We start from the raw sequence: 22,619 nt of genomic DNA, 5'->3' as shown, positions 1-22,619 counted from the left end.
CCAATGTCTTTTTCATGATCTAATTATCCTCTAAAAGTACATCATAACTCCCATCATTCTATACTGTTCCATACAGTGGCAGAGCCTTGCACCCCCACCGCAGGACTCCTGAAAGTTAAGTGAACTTCAAAGAGGGAAAGGGTAGATAGTTAGGAGGGGGTAGATAGGGAGAAGGGAGTGAGACAGGGGAAAGGGGGTAGATAGGGAGAAGGGAGTGAGAAGGGAGTGAGAATGGCAATCATACTCCTATCATGCCAAGTCTGCGAGTACCTCCTGGAATCTGGGTATGCCTGGGCATGATAGGAATGTGATTGCTGTTAATTATATATATATATATATATATATAAATATTGTTATTTAATTGTTTTGTCCTATTTTGGCGTGTTACTGTGTTTGTGATTTTTTTATGGTGTGTGAGGGGGTCATATTCGGTTTTGGCCAGGTAAATGCTGCACTTTCGGTTTCAGTCCAGAATTCGTTTCGGTGCATCCCTACTACTAAGCCAGACAATGAAGTGGTAGGCCTACACCACATCAATGTTTGGCGTAGTATATAGTGATTGGGGTTTTGTTACAAGTTTTGTTACAAGTTTTTATTCCTTTCTTTTTTTGGGATTGGGGGGGGGCGCCACAGGAGTAGTCCGCACAGGGCGCCAGAACACCTAAGGCCGGCTCTGGACCCGAAGACCAGGGAAGCAAGGCTTCACCCAGAGACTCCAGGTCAGACCTGGCAGCTTTATAGGTGTGTATATAATGCCACCGATAATGACCAGGCATCACAGGGCTGCATTGATCTAAAGGTGCTATAGAAATAACATGAACATGTAATGGGATAAAAAAAAAATCAGATATAGCTTAACTTAAGAGCTAGAGTCTAGATAACCATTATATAAGAAAAAGGCATTAGCTAATAACACAAAAACCCAATTCACATGAATATATACATCTAGCTAGAAGACCATTCACCATAGTAAGATAAATATTATGAGCCACTATATTTTTGCAGACAGAAAAGATCCTGCTTTCTCTTATTAAGTTATTGTTAATACACCACTTGTTTTATATGCTACCATATTTCAAGATATAAGTGCACAATGAAATGAGCAGATTCCGTCTTCTGCACATCTTTACGGCTGCATAGCAGCTGCTAAGTGTGTGCCACTTTTATTTTATTGTGTTAATAGTGGAACACTGTTGCCTTATAAAGTTTAAATCAAGCAAGGGAATCATTATTAGTTTTCCCTTTAATTAGTTAGCAATGCACTTCTGTTTAACCCCTTAATGACAAAGCCCGTACATGTACGGGCTCAAAATGCATTGTTTTCAATGGGTTTAGGGACCGCCCATTGTCCTTAAGGGGTTAATATGTTGCTGCAGACAATAATCTGACGCAGATTCTGCTGTGGTCATTGCACAGTTATATCTAGTAAATATATTTTTTAACCAAATACATGCATATATTAGAACAGGATGCTGGATATTTTTCTACTTGGTCTTTGTGTGTAACATGAGAATAAAGGGAGACATAAAGCTGAATTCAAAAACAATATATTTCATAGCAGATGGAAAACATTCTTACATATGCACAACGTGGACCCACTTTTACATATGCCAGTCCATCCAAAAATGAAACACTCACACTTACCATAATGCAATTGGTCCATGACTGTCATGAACATTTACACCACTTGGTGAAAAAATGAAACTCCTTTACTTCCGTTTCGTCTCGACTAAACCGCCTATTAGATTGTAAACTTGCAAGAGCAGGGCCCTCTTCTCCTTCTGTACTAGTATGTCTTAACATGTGTTAAAACTACTTTTAAATTGTATATAGTCAACATTAATGTTGTTATTAATTTTCACTGTCCCTCTATTGATACAGAATCAGTTTCCAGAGGCATATGAGCGAAAATGTTGGGTTCCAAAGTATGATTATTCCTCCTAAAGTGGAATAATTAGGTGCTGTCATAAAATGTCATTGTTATTCTATGGTTATAAAAACACAATCGTAATTCCTCAACAAATAATGATACATCTACTGGAACATGGACCAGATGGACTTAAGAAATTAGTGATTTTATCTTATTCTGCATTACAATAATGACTGCTTGTAGCAAATGCAAAAAAAAAAAATAAATAAATAAATAAAAACATAAAAAATGGCGCTGAGATTTGTGCCAATGTCTCAGTTGATCTCTATATGATCAGTACTTTGTGAATGGTACAAATAGTAAATTGGTAAAAATATATTTTTTTCTTCTAATTATGTTAATAAAATGGGAGCTATGCTTATATATTATGTTCATAGGAATATGTTTAGGGTTTGCGGATTATGGACAATAATATTCATGATTTAGGTTAGATTTTAAATCATTAGCATTGCACATTTAGTTGTAAAAATAAACATGCCAAATTAAATGTAGCTTTTCAAGCAGTTGAAAATCATAAATATGCCACTAAAGAAATTGTATTTTAATTTTTATCTGCTAATGAGGGGGAAGCTTGCCGCATGCTTGTATTCCCTGGATGGCTGTGGCTGAATAATTCAGAATAAAAAAATACAGGTTAAATAAAAATCTTTTGCAGTCGCCACTTGTAAATATCCAAAAGGTCATACGTTTCTTATTGCACAGAAGTCATTATAACACAGTTTTCAAAGTAAATGCTTGTTTGTGTAAGCTCGAACTTTGGAAATCATCTATGCTTAAGCAGAAATTATGTTTTCTGTTTTTAGACACAATTAGGTATTCTCAGCTTTTACACAATACACACTACATATTATGATTACGTATCCGTACTTAGGTGCATATATGTAAGAATGTTTTCTGTATCCAATATATATATATATATATATATATATATATATATATATTGAATATAATAAAAGTTCTGATGAAATATAGTTAATGAATGAGGTTCAATTAGTAACATGAAATACCATATCCCAATAGGTAACAGTATAAAAGGCGAAGTGCCAGTAAGTTAAAGAGTATTAAAGAGAGAAAACATTTATTTGTACTTACACTGCTATCAGTCTGCAAAAAAATGAAAAGCATGTGATTATTATTTAAGTACAGTTAGCATTGCCTCATTTGTGTATGTAAATACTAGCAATCTCAACCGCAAACATAACATACGATATTGATGTAAATTATACGGTCTTGGGTAGTTTTGTTGTATTGTGCCGATTCATCACATATAAAAGGTAACCATCAGCTGTATAATTTCTGTACCGTGACCATGATTTGAACTCTATCTGTCGGTGACTGCCTGAATACACCAGGAAACAAACCAGAATTTGACTTTGATTTCATATGAATCTGTTTATTTATATTTTGGGTTTTTTTTAATTCTTTGTTTATCTGCCACTGCTTTTTAAAGCAATATTTTAGTAACATGGACTGTTTTAAAGGGTTTTTGATATCTGCATGTGGATTATAGATTCTAGCTGAGCTCTACTTATTTAATATACTTGTATCTGTCTAAGCTTGGCATTTTATACATAATCCTCATCTAGATATCATGAACCGTTCAAAATTATTTTACGATTCCCTTCAACAGAATACAGTAGATTCGATCTATCAACTTAACTTAAAACGTGAGACTGGTTGAAAAGAAATGTTAGGTGACATAAGAGGCTTGCACTACGTGTGAAATAGTAAAACATAAACTTTCACTCAAATCACCAGTTGACTACTGCATAGATTCCGACTAAATAATCAGTGTCCACTGAAAGTTGTTGCCCCATATGCCTAGCAATGGAGTGTCAAACCCCAAGCCTATGGGAGAAGTAACAGAGTAATATTATCAAGACAAGAATTCAAAAGCGTTGACAAATTTCTTTGGTGTCCCCACTGTGGACGGCTGCAATTTACAAATAATAGAGAATTACAGCTGACCTAAATTACCTTAGTAGCAATTGTGGAGGTTAGGATCAAATCGTCCTTGGTATTTAGAATGTAATATTTTGTAGCGATACACAGATATAAATGCTTTGATACAATAAGCACTCCATATAATATATGCTGCAATTCTGGATTTATTTTTTGCCTCTTATTTCAAACACTTTCAAAAATATAATTTAAAAAGTATTTTAATCTGAAGCCATAAAAATAAAAATCTTTACCCAATAGCAAAAAAAAAACATGTTACCATATTACAAGTAAGCATAAACACACTTATTTTGTACCATCTTTATATTTGTGCACACAGATCTTCCTTCCAAATGGTGGTATTTATTTGTTTTTTATGGCATATAGAATTCTTATCGTAAACACATAACATAAGGCCACGGTGACGTCTCATACCTGAGTCAGAAGGATATTGTCAAACAGTTGCTGAGTTTCTGACTGATCCTTAGTGATGTCCGCATTAGCATTCATACCAAAAATCTCAGGGGAAGGGTTCAGTGGAAGGCTCTTTGTATACTCGATGTAATGGTCGTACTAGGAGAATACAGAGCAGAATGTTTAAAGGTCAGTGTGTGAGCACTTAGGCATTAAAAGGGCACTGACTGTCCTCGCCACCTAACAGCAGATGATCTCTGTAAGAGTTTAGTTCCGATTTACCAGCTAATACCAGGTGCCGTGTGGAAGTTTAAACGCCTGACTTTATGTTATTATTCATTTTACTAACCACTGAGAAATAGTTTAATCACCTAAATCAATTTACAACAAAAATGTGTACATGGACTTCCCAAGCCACCCATTTTGTTTTCATACTTCAAATCTCAATGATTGATTCCCGTGTTTGTGTTCTGTCCAGATATAAAATATTTTCAGGATTTGGAAGAGAGCTTTCCAGGCATAAGGGATTAAATAGATGTGTACCAAATATACAAACTAACAGGTCAACTAAACTGTATTATTAAGAAAAGGACAATTAAAATGACCTAAAAAATCAACAGGACTCAAAGTAGTATACTAACTCATGTAAAGGTTATAATAATATAATCCATGATACATAAGAGTGACAAACGTTAAAATATCTTATGTTTTCAGGTAAAGGGGAAATATTTTATGATATCTTGATTTATATATATATATATATATATATATTAATTAGGAAACAAGGTCTCTGTAGTTTTGTAAAGGTAGATGTCGCCTATGATAATGAAATATTATATTTCCATATGTATAGCATTTCAGGGTCAGGGTTCATTACAAAATGACCGATAAAAGAGCAAAACTTCCCTTTTAATGAGTATTCAATTTATCACTGGTTGTACGTTTTTGACTATAACAGCAATGTGCCAGCTGTAGGTCCAGAACTTTCTACTAACTCAAACATCAGTGACAAGTACAAAAACCCACCAGAAAATGTCAGAATTTCTTACTGTGGACTAACATTTAGCCTTTTCTAGGCCTGCGTATAAATATTCATGCAACCGCTACAGCTGAAGAGGTGTTAAACGAAACGCGTTCTGTGTGGGTTCTACCTTTTTTTTGGCGGTAGAGATGGGAAGTCATTAGTGTGCCTTTGTTGAGATATAGTATATTCATCTCTTATTTTTTTTTGTATTTTGTGTATTTTATGTTTTTTTATATATGTTTTATGTATTTATTAAAGATTTGTATATTTTTTTTTATAATTTTTTGAGCACTTTTAAGGATGTCTGAAATCTACTTACGTCTCCATCAGATGGTGCATAATAAATGCCACTAGAGTCAAATTTGTAGTCTGCATTTGTAATGATATCTGCGCAGTAGAATTTATTCAGAATGCTACGCAGCGTCCGCCGATCCCAGTCATCAGTTACTCTTCCACCGTAGTTACACTCTCCAGTCATATATCGAACGGCATCATATGGTACGTCCTAAAACAAGAAAAAAAAAAACAGTAATTTCTCAGTAATAACATGTTCTATCTTGTAATATGTAGCAACACATTTACAAGACATGATATGTTACATTTTTCTTCAGCTGTGTACACTTAGTATACCTATGTAATTACTAATATGTAACAAACTGAGATCAGCATTCTTACATTCTTGGCAGGATCGGCCTGATTTATCCTATACATTGTTAACTCTTTTTTGTTAAGTTACTGATTGTTATTAATTGGTTAAAATTTTAGGGACAATAGAAGGGAGTTGACAGGGATATCAAACAGATGATAGGAATAGCTATATAATTATTTCTGCTTTATTAAATGGATCCATTCAATAAACTTGCATTTAAAAAGGAGCTCCATAAATAACGGAAGAGCTGTAACCATTTGACATACTCCATCCACCCTTCTTCAGGATTTACATTCATGGGGTCCTTGGCAAGAATTTAGTAGTGGGCCCTACTTTAACCTTCCCTACAGGCAGCATTTCTCCTATCTCTCCCAACAGCAGACAGCTGCCATATAAGAGTAACTCAATGGGGAAACATAAGTTCTTACATCGTATTGATTCAAAAACATGTGAAGCTGTTGCACGCTGATCCTCATATCCGTCTCATTGAATTCATAAGGAATATTCCATCCTAGAGGGCCAAACTTCCGCCGTTCTTGAACCAAAGCATGAAAGAAGCACAGACCAAATAACATCTTCTTGAACTCCGGCTGTTGCACAAGACAAAAGATCAAAGGTATAAAGGATAAACAAAAAAATACATTAAAATAATGTTACACAGCCCCCCCCCAGTGAATATTAAATGCATTATAGGAGGTGCTACGATAGAGGCAGCACAAAAATGGACAAATGAGTAGGGGCATGGGTGGAAAACAGACAGAACTGGGAAGAAATTAACATTTAACCTCCCCCACTTGTCTTACATAATAACCCTCAGCTATTTCCTATGGAATCCATATCCATTATATCCATTATTTTTTTATGTAAAATTGCTATTGGTCATATAGGAAAGGACACACTAAAAATAACAACATTCACAGAAGATCTGTCTGTGTGTGTTATTTCTTTCAGTTGTCACATGACGTGACATATGTTTTAGTAAATGTAATCTTGTGTTTGGTGATGTTGGGAACCCTGTTTAACTACAACAAAAATAATAGCAAAAGTGCAACAGCAGATATTTAATTCTAGGCCATATTTAAAAGGATCTTAATGCATTAATGAAAAAAAGTTAATAGTAGGGATATTGTGGGCACTATTTCCTGGAATTTCTCATTATAAATATAGTTACCAATGTCATTATATCTCATTGACTAAAAGATGATGGAGTCTAGGCACAAATGAACAGCAGTCCTTCTATCAGCAGTCATCGTATGCTCTTTAATGCAAACTTTTGCATCTTCCTGACACTGATTGGCTGATCGAAGCAGCCAATACTGGCTCCAAAAATGGAAAAAAAAAAACGGAGGGGGTGGTCAATGTTCCATCTAATTTTTCTTAGCTGGCGTGCGCAGAAAATTTCTCTTGTGCAAAAATTTTCACAGAGCACAATTTTTGGACGTGTGCGCTCTCTTAAAAAGCTATGTGCGCGCGCACAAGCGCACAGCTTAGAGGGAACACTGGGGGTGGTGCACCGCAACTCTTCTCCTAAAGTTATTTTACTTTTATAGGTTGGTGGCGCTGCATGGGGCACTCGAGTGTACCTTTAATAAAAAAGGATTGTTTTCACATCCAGTGCCTGCACTACATCTCCAAAACTGTGAATATAAATTGCATTATGTAGCAAGGATGGTATACAAATGTATGTCTTGAGGCACTTTGTACTAAAATGTCTGTTACAAAGTCCCAAATGCTTAAACATGTTTCTGAAAAAGAGCAATAACGATTGCATCAAGGCACAAAAATGTGGTACTTTTTTCTGACAAACTGAATGTTGCTTTTGTACCAATAATGTTACTGTCCAGCAGCTGGGCAACTGAAAATGTTGTTTTTTGGGTTTTTTATGGCCAAATTTGTCTTGATTGAATTTATTCAAACACAGAACATACACATTATATAAAAGGCAGTGCACAATATAGCACATAACAAAATCATTGACAGCTTAACCAAGTATATATATATATATATATATATATATATATAAAAATATATATATAAATATATATATATATATATACAAACAATACAAATAACAGCAGAATTTGGCTTTACAATATGTCAGATTCAAGCAATTCGCAAAACTCCTTTTTCTTGATCTACTCATTTACTTTAGGTAAGCACAATGCATAAATCCCTCGATATGCTCTACTCAAAGTAGGTACCTTCCATTTCCCAACTAATGGAATGGAAACTGATTTAGACAGCTCTTTTAATTCATGATTGGCATTAGTTGCATTTAACTAATTTACATTCTAAATAAAGTACATAAAGGCAAATCACAGTGGGTAGTTTGCAAATAGCTAATGGCCTAATTTCACTTGTTAATCAGAAATAAAGTATGGGAAAGTGAAATCTACCGACTAAATATTTACTATAAATACATATTGTAAATTGATTATTGAGCAATCAGAAGAATGCAGTATGCTTTATGAATGTTAAATAGAAAATATAGTAATAAACTAATTAAAATGTATTTTAATAAAATCTATTTTTTTGTGTGTATAAAAATAGCAATGCAGAAGAAACATCTTTTATTCTGCACTTTTTCCATCTCTACACAGTATGTGGTCTGTTTTTTTAACAAAGGAAACAGTGCACTCTACAGAGTTATTTCTAAAAGCCAGCCTTCTGTACTTTATAAAATAAAAAAAGGATTTTAGCTTATGAACATTACTTACAAGCTTTTTGCAGCTAGTGAAAAAATCCGGATCAGAGATAGGATCCATCAGGTACGAGCGGATTATATTGGAACGCAAGCCTTTGGGTGCCTCATTAGTCATCTTCACTCCGTTCTGTAGTACAGACACAGGGAAGTTTGGCGATGGGTAACTTGTAAGCCAGAGGCGGAAATCTGGATGTGTTGTCTCAGGATTCAGCTCCTGTAGAATGACAAAATGGTGAAATAAAGACATACACTTCAGTTTGATTTCAACATGTCATGAATATTTAACACTAGGTACATGTTGTACAAATGATTTTGCCTGTTAACATTTGTTATCTTGACAGAAACACAAAAAAGTCACAATGTTGTAAAAAAACTTCTGAGAGTTGTTGGGTAAGTCATAAGACCTATGTGCTATACACAGTCCGGCAGACCTCGTGTACTAGCCCTGCTTATACACTTCCACCAGAAGCTATTTGTCGACGTGCCATGGAGGGGGCAGGAGATCTGTAAGTCTTTGCCAAGCTCTCCCATGGGCTGCTCAAAGGAAAACTCCAGTGCTAATGACAATTTTGCTATATACGTATATTCATTAGGTTTGAATTGGTGTTAGTAAATAAGATTTCATTTGTACATTCTTTCTCTCATACCTGCAAGGTACACATACTTTAGACTTCTTCTGAAATGAGCTATTGTGCTAGAGGCAGCTAGTCATTTTCCACCACCAAAATATGTATTTTGCTTCAATAAAATGCAATGGAGTTCATGCAAAATGGATACCAAAGTGTATACCAATGCGCACTTCGGCACTTAAGTATCTCTTTAGACAATTATTTTAATGATATAATTTCCCATATTGTATCCTAAGGGGCACATAAAGGGAGCAAGATTCCTTCTCTATACATTAAACAATAACAAGGCCCACAAGGACCAGAGAGAAGCTAGTGTACCTTGAGAATTTGAGTCTGATTACCCCTTGTAATCTTAGTAGTTTTACTATAGTACAACATGGATTTTTGAATCGTTCAGTTTTGCTAATATATATACAGACATATATGCAAAACTCCTATGCAGACACCTGGGATCTTGAAGCCATGTGTTTGTGTGCTTGAGGTCTGCATTGGTTTTATGTGTTTCTTATTTTTTAGACATAAAGTTTATTATTGGAATCTCATTTACAGAGGACTTGTAGAAGAAAACAAAATCTTTGAAACCAACAGTAGTAGATCCAACTAGAACTGGTCTGTGTCCTTTGGGCTATGAGCTGTGTTTTCTACCTAAGCTTGCACAAGTTTTTAGCAGGTTGAACAGCACGCAGATGCAAAGTGTAATTCGAATTTACCGGCAGGGATTTCTCTTGACATCTATTCCTGCCCCCCCCCCAGAAGGACTGTGTGCTGTTTAAACTGCTCTGGAAAGTATCAAGTGGGTAATTTGTGGGCCAACTCAGTCATCAATGAATAACCTGTTAAATTCATGAATTCATAAATACATTCTGGTAGTTATGTACATTTCTAAAGTGCTTCTCGGGGTCACTACGGAAAAACTTCGGGTCACGGGAGCGGTGGTGCGTCATGCCCTCCCGTTTTCCCTCCAAAGCACACAACGTCAGCGGGGCCGCCTTCCCACTTCCCAAAAAGGAAGGACTCCGGTTAGCTGGAGCCTGGGTGTCCCCAGCTATGGTTTGTACCTTCTCTGTGCATATATATAGCAAGTGTAGCAACCACCACACAATTACGTTGTAGATGCATTTCTATAAAATACATTTTTTCATTTTACAATTTTTATTTTAAGGCACAGTGAATATAACCTTTCCCTATGTACCTTCCTTATCCATTGAGTAGTTTGGAAGACATGTTTTACAGCAGAAAAGAATAATGTGGAAAGTTCGGCTCTGTAAGAAGGTCATAGAGGACAAGACAGAAAGTACAAACTCAGGCAACTGCGTATGACAGATCCCAGTAAGAGCAGAAGTCTGCCTGAATCTAATGGGAAAAGAGATAATTCTTTTTTCTAAATCATCTTTCTCCCCAGCAGTAAAAATATATGTAAAATTAGATTGGAGTAAAAAGTATCTTTCGCAGACACATTTTTTGCAACAATAGAAGATAAGAACTAGTACTTTACTTGGTGTTAATTCAAGTCGAGAATGAATGCAATTTACTTTATAAATATCTTAACTTTTTCCATTTCTTGGCTCGCTAGGAACATGCATTAAATATGAAAATCCCATTCACTTCGGATGTGGCTTAGATTTTATCAATTCTGACTTACACGTAACTAGTTATTTCAGAACCAATCGATGAGATGTTTTCAAGGACACAATGTGTGAAATGAGATGGGATTAACCCTCTTATACCTAGAAGGTAGTTGTTCCCAAACAAAAGCTATGATGGTCAGGAAGTTGCAAACATTAACCTGCTCATAAATCGTCATTTGATTTAATTGCTCATTTATAACACATTTACATTTTCATCTTCATCAGCTGTGGTGACATCAGGCCCAACCAAAGAGTCAGGACGTGAGCATCATAGCAGTTTTGGAAAACAGACAGAATTCTTGACCAACTGAAATAGAATGATAAGACCTCTCAGCATTATAGGGGACTCCCACCAAAAATATTTACTACTATCAGATAAAAATATGTTTTAGTATTGTTTTCTTTTTTAATAGTTTTTGGTTAGGCACTAGCTCAGTGTTTTAACCCAATCTACTAGACAAGCACCCTGACTGCATATCATACTTTCTTTGGTCTTCTATAAAATGGCTTGGTCTCAATAACCCAGCCAGCTAATGAAGGTCTGTGTCAATGTGATGTTTGAGCAGGAACAGCCAAACAAATCATCACATAACAGACAATAATGGCAGCCGTCAGGTCTTCAGCTATAGATGAAGATTATATTGGAGAAAAATAAGATAAAACTAAGTTTTTTCTCAATGCTAACCTATGTTACTGTATACAGTAACATAGATTAGGAGAAATATATTTGCCAGTTTTGCGAATAAGCCAGTTATATGTCATCCAGCACTAATAAGTGCACCGAAGACTTCAGGAGCAGGGTCAGGTATATACAGGTATACCATATGTCTTAGGCTTTATCATTAAGACTTTCAGTGAAGAATAGTCTTTTCTGATAATAAATATTATATTTGAGGATAACAAATATACTATGAAAATTGTCAATACCATCTGAAATCTATAATTTATTACATATTTCATATTTGTTAAATAACATATCACTATTAATTTACAGCTTAAGAAATTTGAGGTAGTAAAAATGTGTTGGTCAGCAATGTTCCCTCTAATTTTTAGTAGTTAGTGTGCGCAGAAATCTTATGTTGTGCAATTTTATTCTGTTACAAAAGTAACAATGTTTGTACAAATGTAATCCACCTCACTCACACTCCTCGATCTGATGACAGGAAGGATGGTGGGGTAGGCTTCCTACTCTTCCCAACTTGTACTTTTCAACCTATTCCCTCTGCTCCATCACTCTCTTTCTCCTCTTTTGAAGTCTATGCTATCCGAGTATTTAATCCCATATCCTTACTCATTGCTGTTATATACCGTCCCCCTGGTCCGGCTAACATCTTTCTTGACCACTTCCCCTGTTTCTCTCTTCTGATATTCCCTCTGTTATCCCAGTTGACTCCACATTAAGTCCCATGGCTTCAAAATGTATTTCTATTACCTCCACTCTTGAGCTCACACAACATATTAACTCTCCTACTCATGATGATGGTCACACCTTGGACCTTATTTTTTCTAGCATGTACTCTCTCAACTTCTCTAATTCTCCTTCCCCCCTCTCTGACCACCACTTCCTTTCCTGTTCCCTAACCTTGCCTCCTACTTACTCTCCTGCACCCTATCCTCGCCTAACCAGAGACTTCAGCTCTATTGACCTTCAGAAGTTCACAACCAATTTACTCCCCCTCCTCTCTCCTATCTCTAACATGTTGTGCCCTAACAACGCTACCTCTCTCTGTAACTCCACTCTCACATCTGCTCTTGAGCCCCAGTTACTACTCGCTCTTCACGACGCTCACGTTTCCAACCCTGGCACACGACTGTAACCCGACATCTACAACATTGTTTCCGCACTGCTGAACGTAGTTGGCAAAAGTCTCATTCCATGGCTGACTTTCTGCACTACAAATGTATGCTACGTTCCTACTACTCAGCTCTCAACCTTGCTAAAGAAACCTACTTCACCTCCCTCATCTCCTCCCTATCTCATAACCTAAACAACTCGTTAGCACTTTCAATTTCCTCCTTGGACCTATCCCTACTACCCCTTCCACTAACCTTAATCATATAAGACATATCTGTACAGTCACCGCCCTGCCCTCACCCGCCATGATCCCTTCCCATCTCACCCAGTCTCTTTCATCTACTCTTTTCCCTACTCTAGCTCACATCTTCAACCTCTCCCTCACTACTGGATCTGTCCCATCCTCCTTCAAGCATGCTACCATTAACTCAATCGTGAAAAAGCCCTTGACCCGACTGATCTGTCCAGTTACCATCCCATCTCTCTTCCTCGCCTCTAAGCTTCTTGAAATAATTGTTTATACCCAATTAACTACGTTTCTTGACTCCAACTCCCTACTTGACCCTCTTCAATCTGGTTTTCGCCCTCGACACTGAGATACTGAGACCTCCCTTACTAAATTTACATGCCTGTTGTTTTGGTGTCACCCCTGACTCCAACCTGTCGTTCACCCCCCACATTCAGTCTTTCTCTAAAATCTGCCGTCTCCATCTAACATTGCCTGTGTCCGCCCCTTCCTAACACAGGATGCCACGAAGGCTCTCATTCATGCCCTTATTATCTCTCTTCTTCATTATTGTAACTCTGTCTTAGCTGGTCTCCCTCTTAACTGTCTCACCCCTCTGCAATCCACCATGAATGCTGCTGCCAGACTTATCGTCCTCTCCCATCACTTCAGTAACACCTCTTTCCTCTGTTAGTCTCTTCACTGGCTGCCTGTGCACTTCAGGATTCATTTCAAAATCCATACTCTTACTTTCAAAGCCCTTCACAGCGGTTCTCCTCCCTACATCTCCTCACTCATCTCTAAATACACTCCTAACCGGTCTCTCTGCTCATCCAATGGTCTCCTTCAATCCTCTCCCTTGATTTCTTGCTCTCATGCACGCTTACAAGATTTCTCAAGGGCTGCCCCTATCCTCTGGATCGCTCTCCCCGGCCTATCCGCCTTTTTTTACTAGTGTGGCTGGTCTATCCCTAACAACGGCACTTTTACCTATTGTGTAATACACCATAAATCCCTCTAGACTGTAAGCTCGTTTGAGCAGGGCCCTCCTCACCTGTTATCTCTGTAAGTCAAATTGTTATGTTACATACTGGGTGTGTCTTGTCCACCCATTGTACAGCTCTATATAAAACAATAAATAATAATAATATTGGTCACGGAGCTGGCTAGTCCGACCCACTACCTCCACTGACTTGTGCTTCCTTAGGCTGGGACAACACACTCTTTCCCCGGTTTCCCAGTCACTAGCCGAGATTCAGTGTAGGGTAAAACCAAAAGGAAGACGGATTTATTTTTCACACACAGGGCTGGATATATCCAGCAAAACACACATTAACATAAAACAAGATATTGGGATACAAACCGCCCCCTTAATCTGCCTCCTAGAGACAACAGGGTCAGTAAAGGGATTAACAATACAATGGGGTCCCAACCTCCACTATCTCTTACTTTACCTCACAGACTTTTTCCAGCATTGGCATCCATGATGTAGCTAAATGGCAATTCTGAAGAACCACCCAGCTGCCTTCTTTGATAGCCTTTTCAGTCATGCGTAAGGCAATGGGGCCTTGGCCTTGCCCAAGAGACAGTGAACTCAACTTTGATCCCCCAAAACCCTGCAAATTAAAACAGAAAGAATATAGTCATAGCTAGCCTTGGGTGTGCGTATATAAATATGAAAGAACGATATTTGCTTTAACAAAGTGGAGTGAGGAAGATTGTGTGCACACAATATTTTCATAATTTTCTATAATATAATATAACTCTTAAAATAGTATCCTGACTGTTTGTAAAATGCAATGTGTAATGTTAATGTTAAAACTGGTTAAAAAACCTACCTTACAAACAAAATCTCATACATTATGTGGGAATTTGTGCCCTCTGTATCTCGCACTAGCTACACGGTGTTTTGAAAACTGGCATATACATACAGATTCTACAGCCTCACAAATAACTAACTTTAAGAATTGTTCTGTGAGCTTACCTGGTCATCAGCAAATTTTAACAGTGCTGCCATCGGATCAGCACCAGGAGACAAGATAAAAATTAGTGGGGCGCAGCAGTGGCTGTCCCCAAATGCTTTGGAAAGATCAAATGGAGGAGGTTCAATAAATGGTCTTCCCAAGTTTTCAGTAACAAATTCTTGAACCATTGGAATAATCTAGACATAAAGACATATTCATGATTAGTAAAATACTATTTTGTTAGTTGCACAGTTAACTCATTTTGAAAGTCCAGAGGTTGAAACGAACGTCATTCTAAAACTGGTACGACCTAATTTAAAATTGAAAGCTGGAAACAGAAAAGCTTTAAATGATATGGGATTTAGGGAATATCCTGCATAAATATGAACATCTTTAATTTTTATACATATAATATTTTATTCATATCTTTGATGTGGATCACATTTAATAGAGGGTTAGATGCATTTTTTTCTTTATTTTAATATCATCCTAACAACAAACAAACCACAATGTGGCTGGCTGCTCAAAATCCAGCACTTTGTATATTATGTGTCAGAAGAATGTTTGAGGTATATAACCTGCACAGATTAACTACAAGGCAACTCAAAGGGGGCTAGCATCTATTACATCCAAATTTACTGAAAGAGTAATACATAGCTGGAACAGACTTCCAGTGGAACACGTCCTCTAGGAATTCAAGAAAGCTTAAATAGTTCATAATTAAAAAGTGATTCAAAAGGATTTCTGCTGTCACTGTCTACATGAGTATAAATTCTTTGTATGTGATCAATGTATCCCTGTACAAAGCCACGAATTGACTATAATGTATATAATGTATAACCAATTGTCATCTGTATTTATGAGACGAAGGACAACTACTTGAATTCCCAAGAAACCCCAGACTCAGTGTTCCCCACTGGGAAAATGTTATGGAACCCCTTGCTTAAGGGAGGTTACATCTATAACATTGATCATTAAAATACAAAATATTCTAAAAGCTTTTAAAAATATTATTACATTATTTAACCTTTAATGCACCGACAGATTCTGTCACAATAAAGGACAATAGCAAAATATCGACATTATTAAAATGACAGCACGACAAGCAAAAAAGAAACTCTAGCAGATCTGTTATTTTATTCTCTCTTAATTTTAAGATGCTTTTTTCAGTTTCTGTGGCAACAATCTATCCGTGCCTGGTTTTGCGTAAGTATCCCTGCCCACACAATTTCATAAACTCACAAAACACAAGAGAACTAATAATGCAGTGTAAGTAAAATGTCACAGGTAATTGATCTCCTCATCTGGCCCATTTATACTAAGGAGGATTGTGCCTAGCTGGCACAGCCTCCATAGCATGCTGTTACCAGGTGCTGTGTTCTTACTAGACGGAGTGCTTAAAGATGACATCATAGCGTCGAGCTCAGCAGTAAAGACTGTTGCTGTGAAGGGGACAGCTGGAGTGATGCATTGGGTCAGGCATAGGGCAACAGCAAAAAATATATTGCTGTTTATTGTATGCATGAGTAACCCATTAAATTAAAAATATAGGAACTTTATATGATGTTTAATACCTTTTATGACTTGATAATATAAAAAATAAATGTAAAGGCAGCAGCTGTGTAATCTATTGAAGTGTGCTCATCCAAAAATAATTTAGCTTTGCAAGTTACAAATATCCTTTTATGCAATAGAAGCAGCTGGCAGTTCCAAAACAGCCAGTAATTCTACAGTAAAAAAAAACTGAAAATACATAAAACATAAAAAATCCTATTTTTGTATTTAGTTTGTTTTAGCATGCACACTAATGACCCCCAAAGGGGTTGAGTATGAGAAAATGTGTTAAATGTTCCAGATTATATCAATTTATTATACAATATTCCAATACTAGGGCCTGGCATCACTTTGCTTTCTTTCATGCCTAATCTGCCAATACGGCGCAGATCAAGACCAATTCCTAAAAAAATGCATTAAGATCAAACCTGAAATAAGGCAAATATTATACTTCCACGTTAAACTAAGCCTTGTGCTCTCTATTTATTTTTTCCTTTAAATTTACTGAACAATATAATACTATGAAAATGTGTAACTTTTTTCATTCCTTGCGAAACATATAAACGAAAATTTATGACCCAAAATAACATGCTATAAAATATATTTGACTCTGATACACCAGGGACTTTTTACCAGTGCATTTTTATATCTTGGCATTTAAGCTAATATTTTTCAATAATATGAAAACAAATAACAACAGAACCATGTTCTCATTGTCTCCTGTCATGCTCCATTACATTCAATATGCAATGTTGGTTGTTTATCTGATTTCAAAGCACCATGTCATCAAAGCTGTGTATGATAAGACTTCTAAATTGCTAGCATACTTACTTTGTCAGGCCGTAGGCATCGGATGATGAGCATTCGCTGAAACTGACCCACTTTTTCTTGCCATTCAGAAGGGAAAGCCTCATGGTGTGGTTCCTGCAAGTGCAAATACTGCATGTTAGCTTAGTTTATTTGTCCATAATAGTATCACAAGGTTAAAATCAACATAAAGGCAAGCTGAGCTTTGCCTCTTGATAATTCCTGATGTCTTTATTTCACAGAGATGAGGGGGTATACTATTAAAACATCAAAGATCTCCACTGAGACTTTTAACAGAGTTTCATTTTGTTTATTAGCAACCCACATTTTGTGCAAATCCTTATATACCAAATACACAGGCTAACAAACTGGTGAATATGACCACCATATAGCCAGTGATATATTTACCTTGACCACTGCTCCTAGGCCCGACCGAGGGCAGTATCCCCAGGTTCCCTTCCACGGTCGGCATCTTTAATGCATAAAAAGGCGCTACATGCCTTTAAGACACTGGGATATGACGTCATATACTAGTGTGCCGTGTCTTAAAGGCACACAGCTCCTTTTAATCAGTCTATGGAAGCTGTGTGGAACTGGCACCTGAATTTCTTTTGTAGTAGAAGCAATAAAAAAGGTCTTACTACTAGGCTTACTGTGGTTATTGCCGATTATTAATGAAGTGTACTTGCAGTTACAAGAACCTTGCCAATATAACACCATTCAAGAATTGATGTGTGTTATATATTTATGTTATATGTGAGTTGAAACAGGTGGATCTTAACAGCTGTTGTGTTAAGAAATAACGCTCGAGTCTATCTATAAAAACGATTTTATAAAAAAGTGACAACTGTCTAATGTTAGAAATCTATTATTCTGCTCAGTAACTCTTAAAATTTGCTGGTCAGGCCTTGAGCTATCTGTAAGTTCTTGAGCTAAATCACTACTTTGACAATTTGAGATGATGGACAGCCAAAACAGAAGAATACAAACAAGAAAGGCTACATCATGAAGCTTTGGTACTGTATTTAGATAAACGCACAAAAGCTTGAGTATCACATTAAAGAACCCCACATGAAAAGAAAAAAACCCACTATTTCTGAGAACATAACATGACTGGATATCCGTGCCAAATGAATACCTGCAATAAAAGATGGTCAGACCTTTCACACCCAATATTAAACACTACACAAAACAAAGAAGAGATGGATTTATAACATCCAACCTACGTTTTTTATTTATTTGCTTTGTCTTGGCCTGTAAGGTATTAAAGTCTCATCGTTATTTAATGTATTAGTTTGTAGGTTAGCCCTGACCACTAATTTCTCTCCTTTTTAAACTGAAGTTTTGTCCCTGTGGCTACCACTAAACAATGGGATGCAATAATCTCTAAATATTTTCAGACCAACCCCTACTGATCATGCAAAATGATGTTATGATTATGCTGAATGCTTGCTTTGAACATGCAGCAAGCTTATACATCAGGCTGTCCACTTACCAAGCTATCATACACTGATTTCCATCCATCCTTAAGTCTCATAAAATCCTTACGGATGCCTTTGAATCTTGCCAAACTGTCTAACCGGCAAATTTCATCCCAAGATATTTGAGGAAGCCATGTACATGGATTGGAGTGTGGATTGTCTAGTCCAATTCCACCAGTCAACAAGAATTTCCATTCATCATCATCAACCTACACACAAAAAATAATTTATTACTTAAGAGATTATTATACATACATTTATATGCACTGATTATTCATTTGTATCTGAAGGACAATGACAGTGGCAAGTAACCCTTTTGAAATTACCTGGTTTTCTGCTTTAATTGTTCATAAAATGTGAGCTGATCTACATCTATGTCAGATGTAGATCAATTATGATCTTTTGTGTCTTTACTGAACACACCCATTAAACATTCACAGTGCTGGTAGAAAAAGTAATTGAATTCTTCGATTCAAACAAGGACTTCCAGTAGCTACAGATCAAAGCTCAGGAGGACTTTTAGACCATTTGTCATTACAGAACTGTTTAACCTAAGCCATATTTTTTAGAATGTCTGGTTAGAACGGCTCCGTTGAGGTCACTCCACAGCAGCTCTGATGGGTTAAGATCTGGGCTGTGACAGGGCCACTCCAAAAGGCAGATTTTCTTTTTTTGAAACCATTCTGTAGTAAATTTGTTTTGATGTAAATGATTGATGGGATTGTCCTGATGCATTACACTTCTACAGAGCTTCAGCTGGTGGACAGCAATCCTGCCATTATGCTGTATGATACCATGATAAACTTGGAGATTCATTGTCCCCTTCATGATGGCTAGCCCTAAATCATGATACTTTCCTGCCATACTTTACCATCAGGATGATGTCTTCAAGTGGGTATGTGGCACCCTTTTTACACCATATGCAATCCTGCACATTCTTACTGAACAATTCAACCTTAGTTTCATCAGTCCACAAAACATTTTCCCAGTAACATTGTGTCCTGCTCAAAGACAATCTGTCAAACTGTGGACTGATATGTAAACTTTGAGTTTGCTTTATAAGCCTTTCCAGCCTTGTGCAAATCAACAATTCTTGATTGTAAGTCTTCTTAGAATTCTTATTTTCTGTCACATGAGAATAGCAAACTGTTTGTGTTTTTTTATGTCAAAGTAGCTCTAAAACATACCTCCAATTCTGTTTCATTGACTGGTCTCCAGGTTTGCTAACTCCTGACCCTAATTAGCTTTTGTTGAAGTGATTAGCCTAGGGGTTTACATACATTTTTCAAACCACACTGCAAATGTTTGAATGATGCATTCAATATGGACAAGAACAATACAATAATTTGTGTGTTTTTAGTTAAAACCAATTATGTTTGTTCATTATTGTAACTTAGATGAAGATCATATTTTAAGACAAATGTATACAGAAATGCCGGTTATTCCAAAGGGTTCACTTACTTTTTCTTGCCACAGTATGTACACCTCATCTTTCTGTGAAGTAAATATATTGGTAGGAGAACATGTTTACTGCACACAGTTACAGAACTGGAGAGGATTTATACTGGACCATCAATGTGTCAAAATGCACATTCGTGAATATTCAGTTTTCGCTTGCGGCATCAGAATTTCAGGGGTTTTGTTAGTATGTCATTTTAGATCACAGCTTTAAGACATAAGGTTTTAATCTTATAAGAAATGTAGGCAACTTCAGCAGAAGTTATTAATAATCCACTTGATGCTAAGACCTATTAAGATAAAAAACATAATCCATAAAGGAATGTGTATAACCTATAACGAGGTGATCTGGACTTTAAAGAGTCACACAACCAGCCCACAACTAGGCAGGACGGAGAAGAGATCCTCAATAAAGAGAATTTAAGTAAACAGTAAAACATCAAACATAAAATTATGGACTGAGCATTTTAGGATACCAGCTGTTTGGACAAAGTTTTTTTTTATGAACTAAACATGCAGATTTCTTTCACAACAATGTTTACTATGTGTCACTGGTGAGTGAATCTACCAACGTGTAGAGGCAATATACAGTGTAATTTCAGTGGTTATAAATACTGTAAATAAGTAGAAATTATTTTAAAAATACGAAAGTACCAAAATCAAGCTCTAAGCATTTATACTGCTAACTTGTAAGAACTATAAAAGAGCTTTACACGTGGACTTATTTTAACAAGTTGTGGTGAAGTACCTACCAGTTTTTTGTGTTTCAAAAGGTTTACTGTTAAACAGAAGGAAAAGAGCAGCTTGTCTTTTTCAAACAGTGAACGGCATACATTTGTATAGAGAGAAAATGTAAAATGATCCTTTAATATTTGGAGCCTTAAAGAACAAAAAAAAACCAACATTAAAAGGTGACTTTGTTCATCTTCATCTATTGTATTAAATATATAAATATATAAATATATTGATATATTTTAATTAGTGTATTTTATTACTAATATAGAGTATGTTATAGCATAATTAACAAACAATATAATAAAATAGTGTTTATCAATTATTTAATATTTGCCAAAACAAGATAACTATTATTACATTACCTTTTCTCTAAATGTTCAGACTTTTCTGAGTGATCAATTGACATAATAAAAAGATTAATGAACCATGTAAGAGAGTATTGGTACATGGGTTCAATGTTGGCTAAATCAGCAATGGAAAAAAACAGAATTGAAGAATGAACAGAGATTGGGCGGTAGCCCATTCGGGTGGCATCAATCTTCTTCTCTGTTGCCTCAGCCACAGCTTGTTTCTCAGAAATCTCATTTGCCAGAGCCTTGGAGGAAGACAATATTTTAATGGCAGTTTCATCTTCCAATATATTTCCTTCTGAAGATGATAGTACTTCTAATATCTTGTCCTCAATTTCTTTTAGCTGCCTAGAATTCAAAGCACACATAATTATTCAGAACAGGTCACAGAACTTAAACAGTTCTGCGGAGGAGCACAACAGTCTTCAAAAGTAGACAATATATTTTTACACATGCAAGACTACTAAATGGCAAACCAGAAACCTTAACCACACACAGAATTTATATCTGTCTAATAAACTTTAAATACATGCAACAAAAAAGCATAGAGAATTGGGGAATGTTACCTGAACAGCAATTTATGTTTCAAGTCTAGGGGCTGTTTCTAGAAAACTCCACTGCCATTTTTCCCCATTGGATCTAAAGCATTTTTAAGTTAGCTCATTCATAAAATATTCAGATAATGAAGACTAAATGATGCTTATCTGTCTTCTACTGTATCATGTCCACTTAAGGTTAAGGATATGCATGCCAGAACAGTAAATGGTCTATAACTGACTGTATAAAGGGTAAATATTTATTTTTCAAAGCTTCTGGTGGCGGCCTACTTTTAAATTTTTTAAATACTTTTTAAATTCGAGCAGCCCAGGTGACAACTGCCATGCCCCCCTTCCCAGTCCTCCAACAGGGAGGGAAGTGAAAGTAGTAAGGGTCAATTATCAAGATGTCCTTACGGAGTCCACTTAAAACTACCAGTGCTGTAGCAAATGGAAACATTGTTAGAAAAGAATTAAGCGTTTCGGATTGGCATCGGTACGCCTGTGCCTGAAGCAAATCTTAAATCGATGGTGATATATACATGGACAGACAGGCAGAGATTAATAAGTTTGCTTAGCAAGCAGAAGTTTCCAATGCAAGATAACACAATTCTGTTAAGATAAAATATCTATGGTGTTAGCGGTAATTGTACTGGAGCGTTGATGTTGTGTGTGCCTTGATGCAGATATGCATCAACTCTTCAGCTTCAGCCTAGCACGAACTGTACTAAAATACAATATTGGGTCCTGGTTAATTAACATACTGAGGCCTAGTACCCTTGAGAAGCATGAAA

At 36.3% G+C, this 22,619-nt stretch overlaps 1 protein-coding gene across 1 annotated transcript in view; it reads right to left on the bottom strand.

Moving 5' to 3' along the window:
- The window catches only part of DNAH7 (dynein axonemal heavy chain 7), a 106,711-nt gene that overhangs the window by 12,501 nt on the left and 71,591 nt on the right, over positions 1 to 22,619 (bottom strand). The window contains exons 50-59 of the mRNA XM_053472239.1: positions 21,302 to 21,637; positions 20,957 to 21,083; positions 18,761 to 18,955; positions 17,290 to 17,382; positions 14,925 to 15,101; positions 14,395 to 14,556; positions 8,676 to 8,876; positions 6,387 to 6,548; positions 5,629 to 5,814; positions 4,307 to 4,444 (exon numbers count right to left, since the gene is read on the bottom strand). Of these exons, the coding sequence (XP_053328214.1) occupies positions 4,307 to 4,444; positions 5,629 to 5,814; positions 6,387 to 6,548; positions 8,676 to 8,876; positions 14,395 to 14,556; positions 14,925 to 15,101; positions 17,290 to 17,382; positions 18,761 to 18,955; positions 20,957 to 21,083; positions 21,302 to 21,637 (1,777 nt within the window). The remainder of the gene's footprint in view (positions 1 to 4,306; positions 4,445 to 5,628; positions 5,815 to 6,386; positions 6,549 to 8,675; positions 8,877 to 14,394; positions 14,557 to 14,924; positions 15,102 to 17,289; positions 17,383 to 18,760; positions 18,956 to 20,956; positions 21,084 to 21,301; positions 21,638 to 22,619) is intronic.

The sequence above is a fragment of the Spea bombifrons genome, chromosome 7 (assembly GCF_027358695.1).
Source record: "Spea bombifrons isolate aSpeBom1 chromosome 7, aSpeBom1.2.pri, whole genome shotgun sequence".
Taxonomy (NCBI): Eukaryota; Metazoa; Chordata; class Amphibia; order Anura; family Pelobatidae; genus Spea; species Spea bombifrons.
Note: the sequence above shows the minus strand (reverse complement) of the source record. Positions and strands in the feature narration are given on the sequence as shown.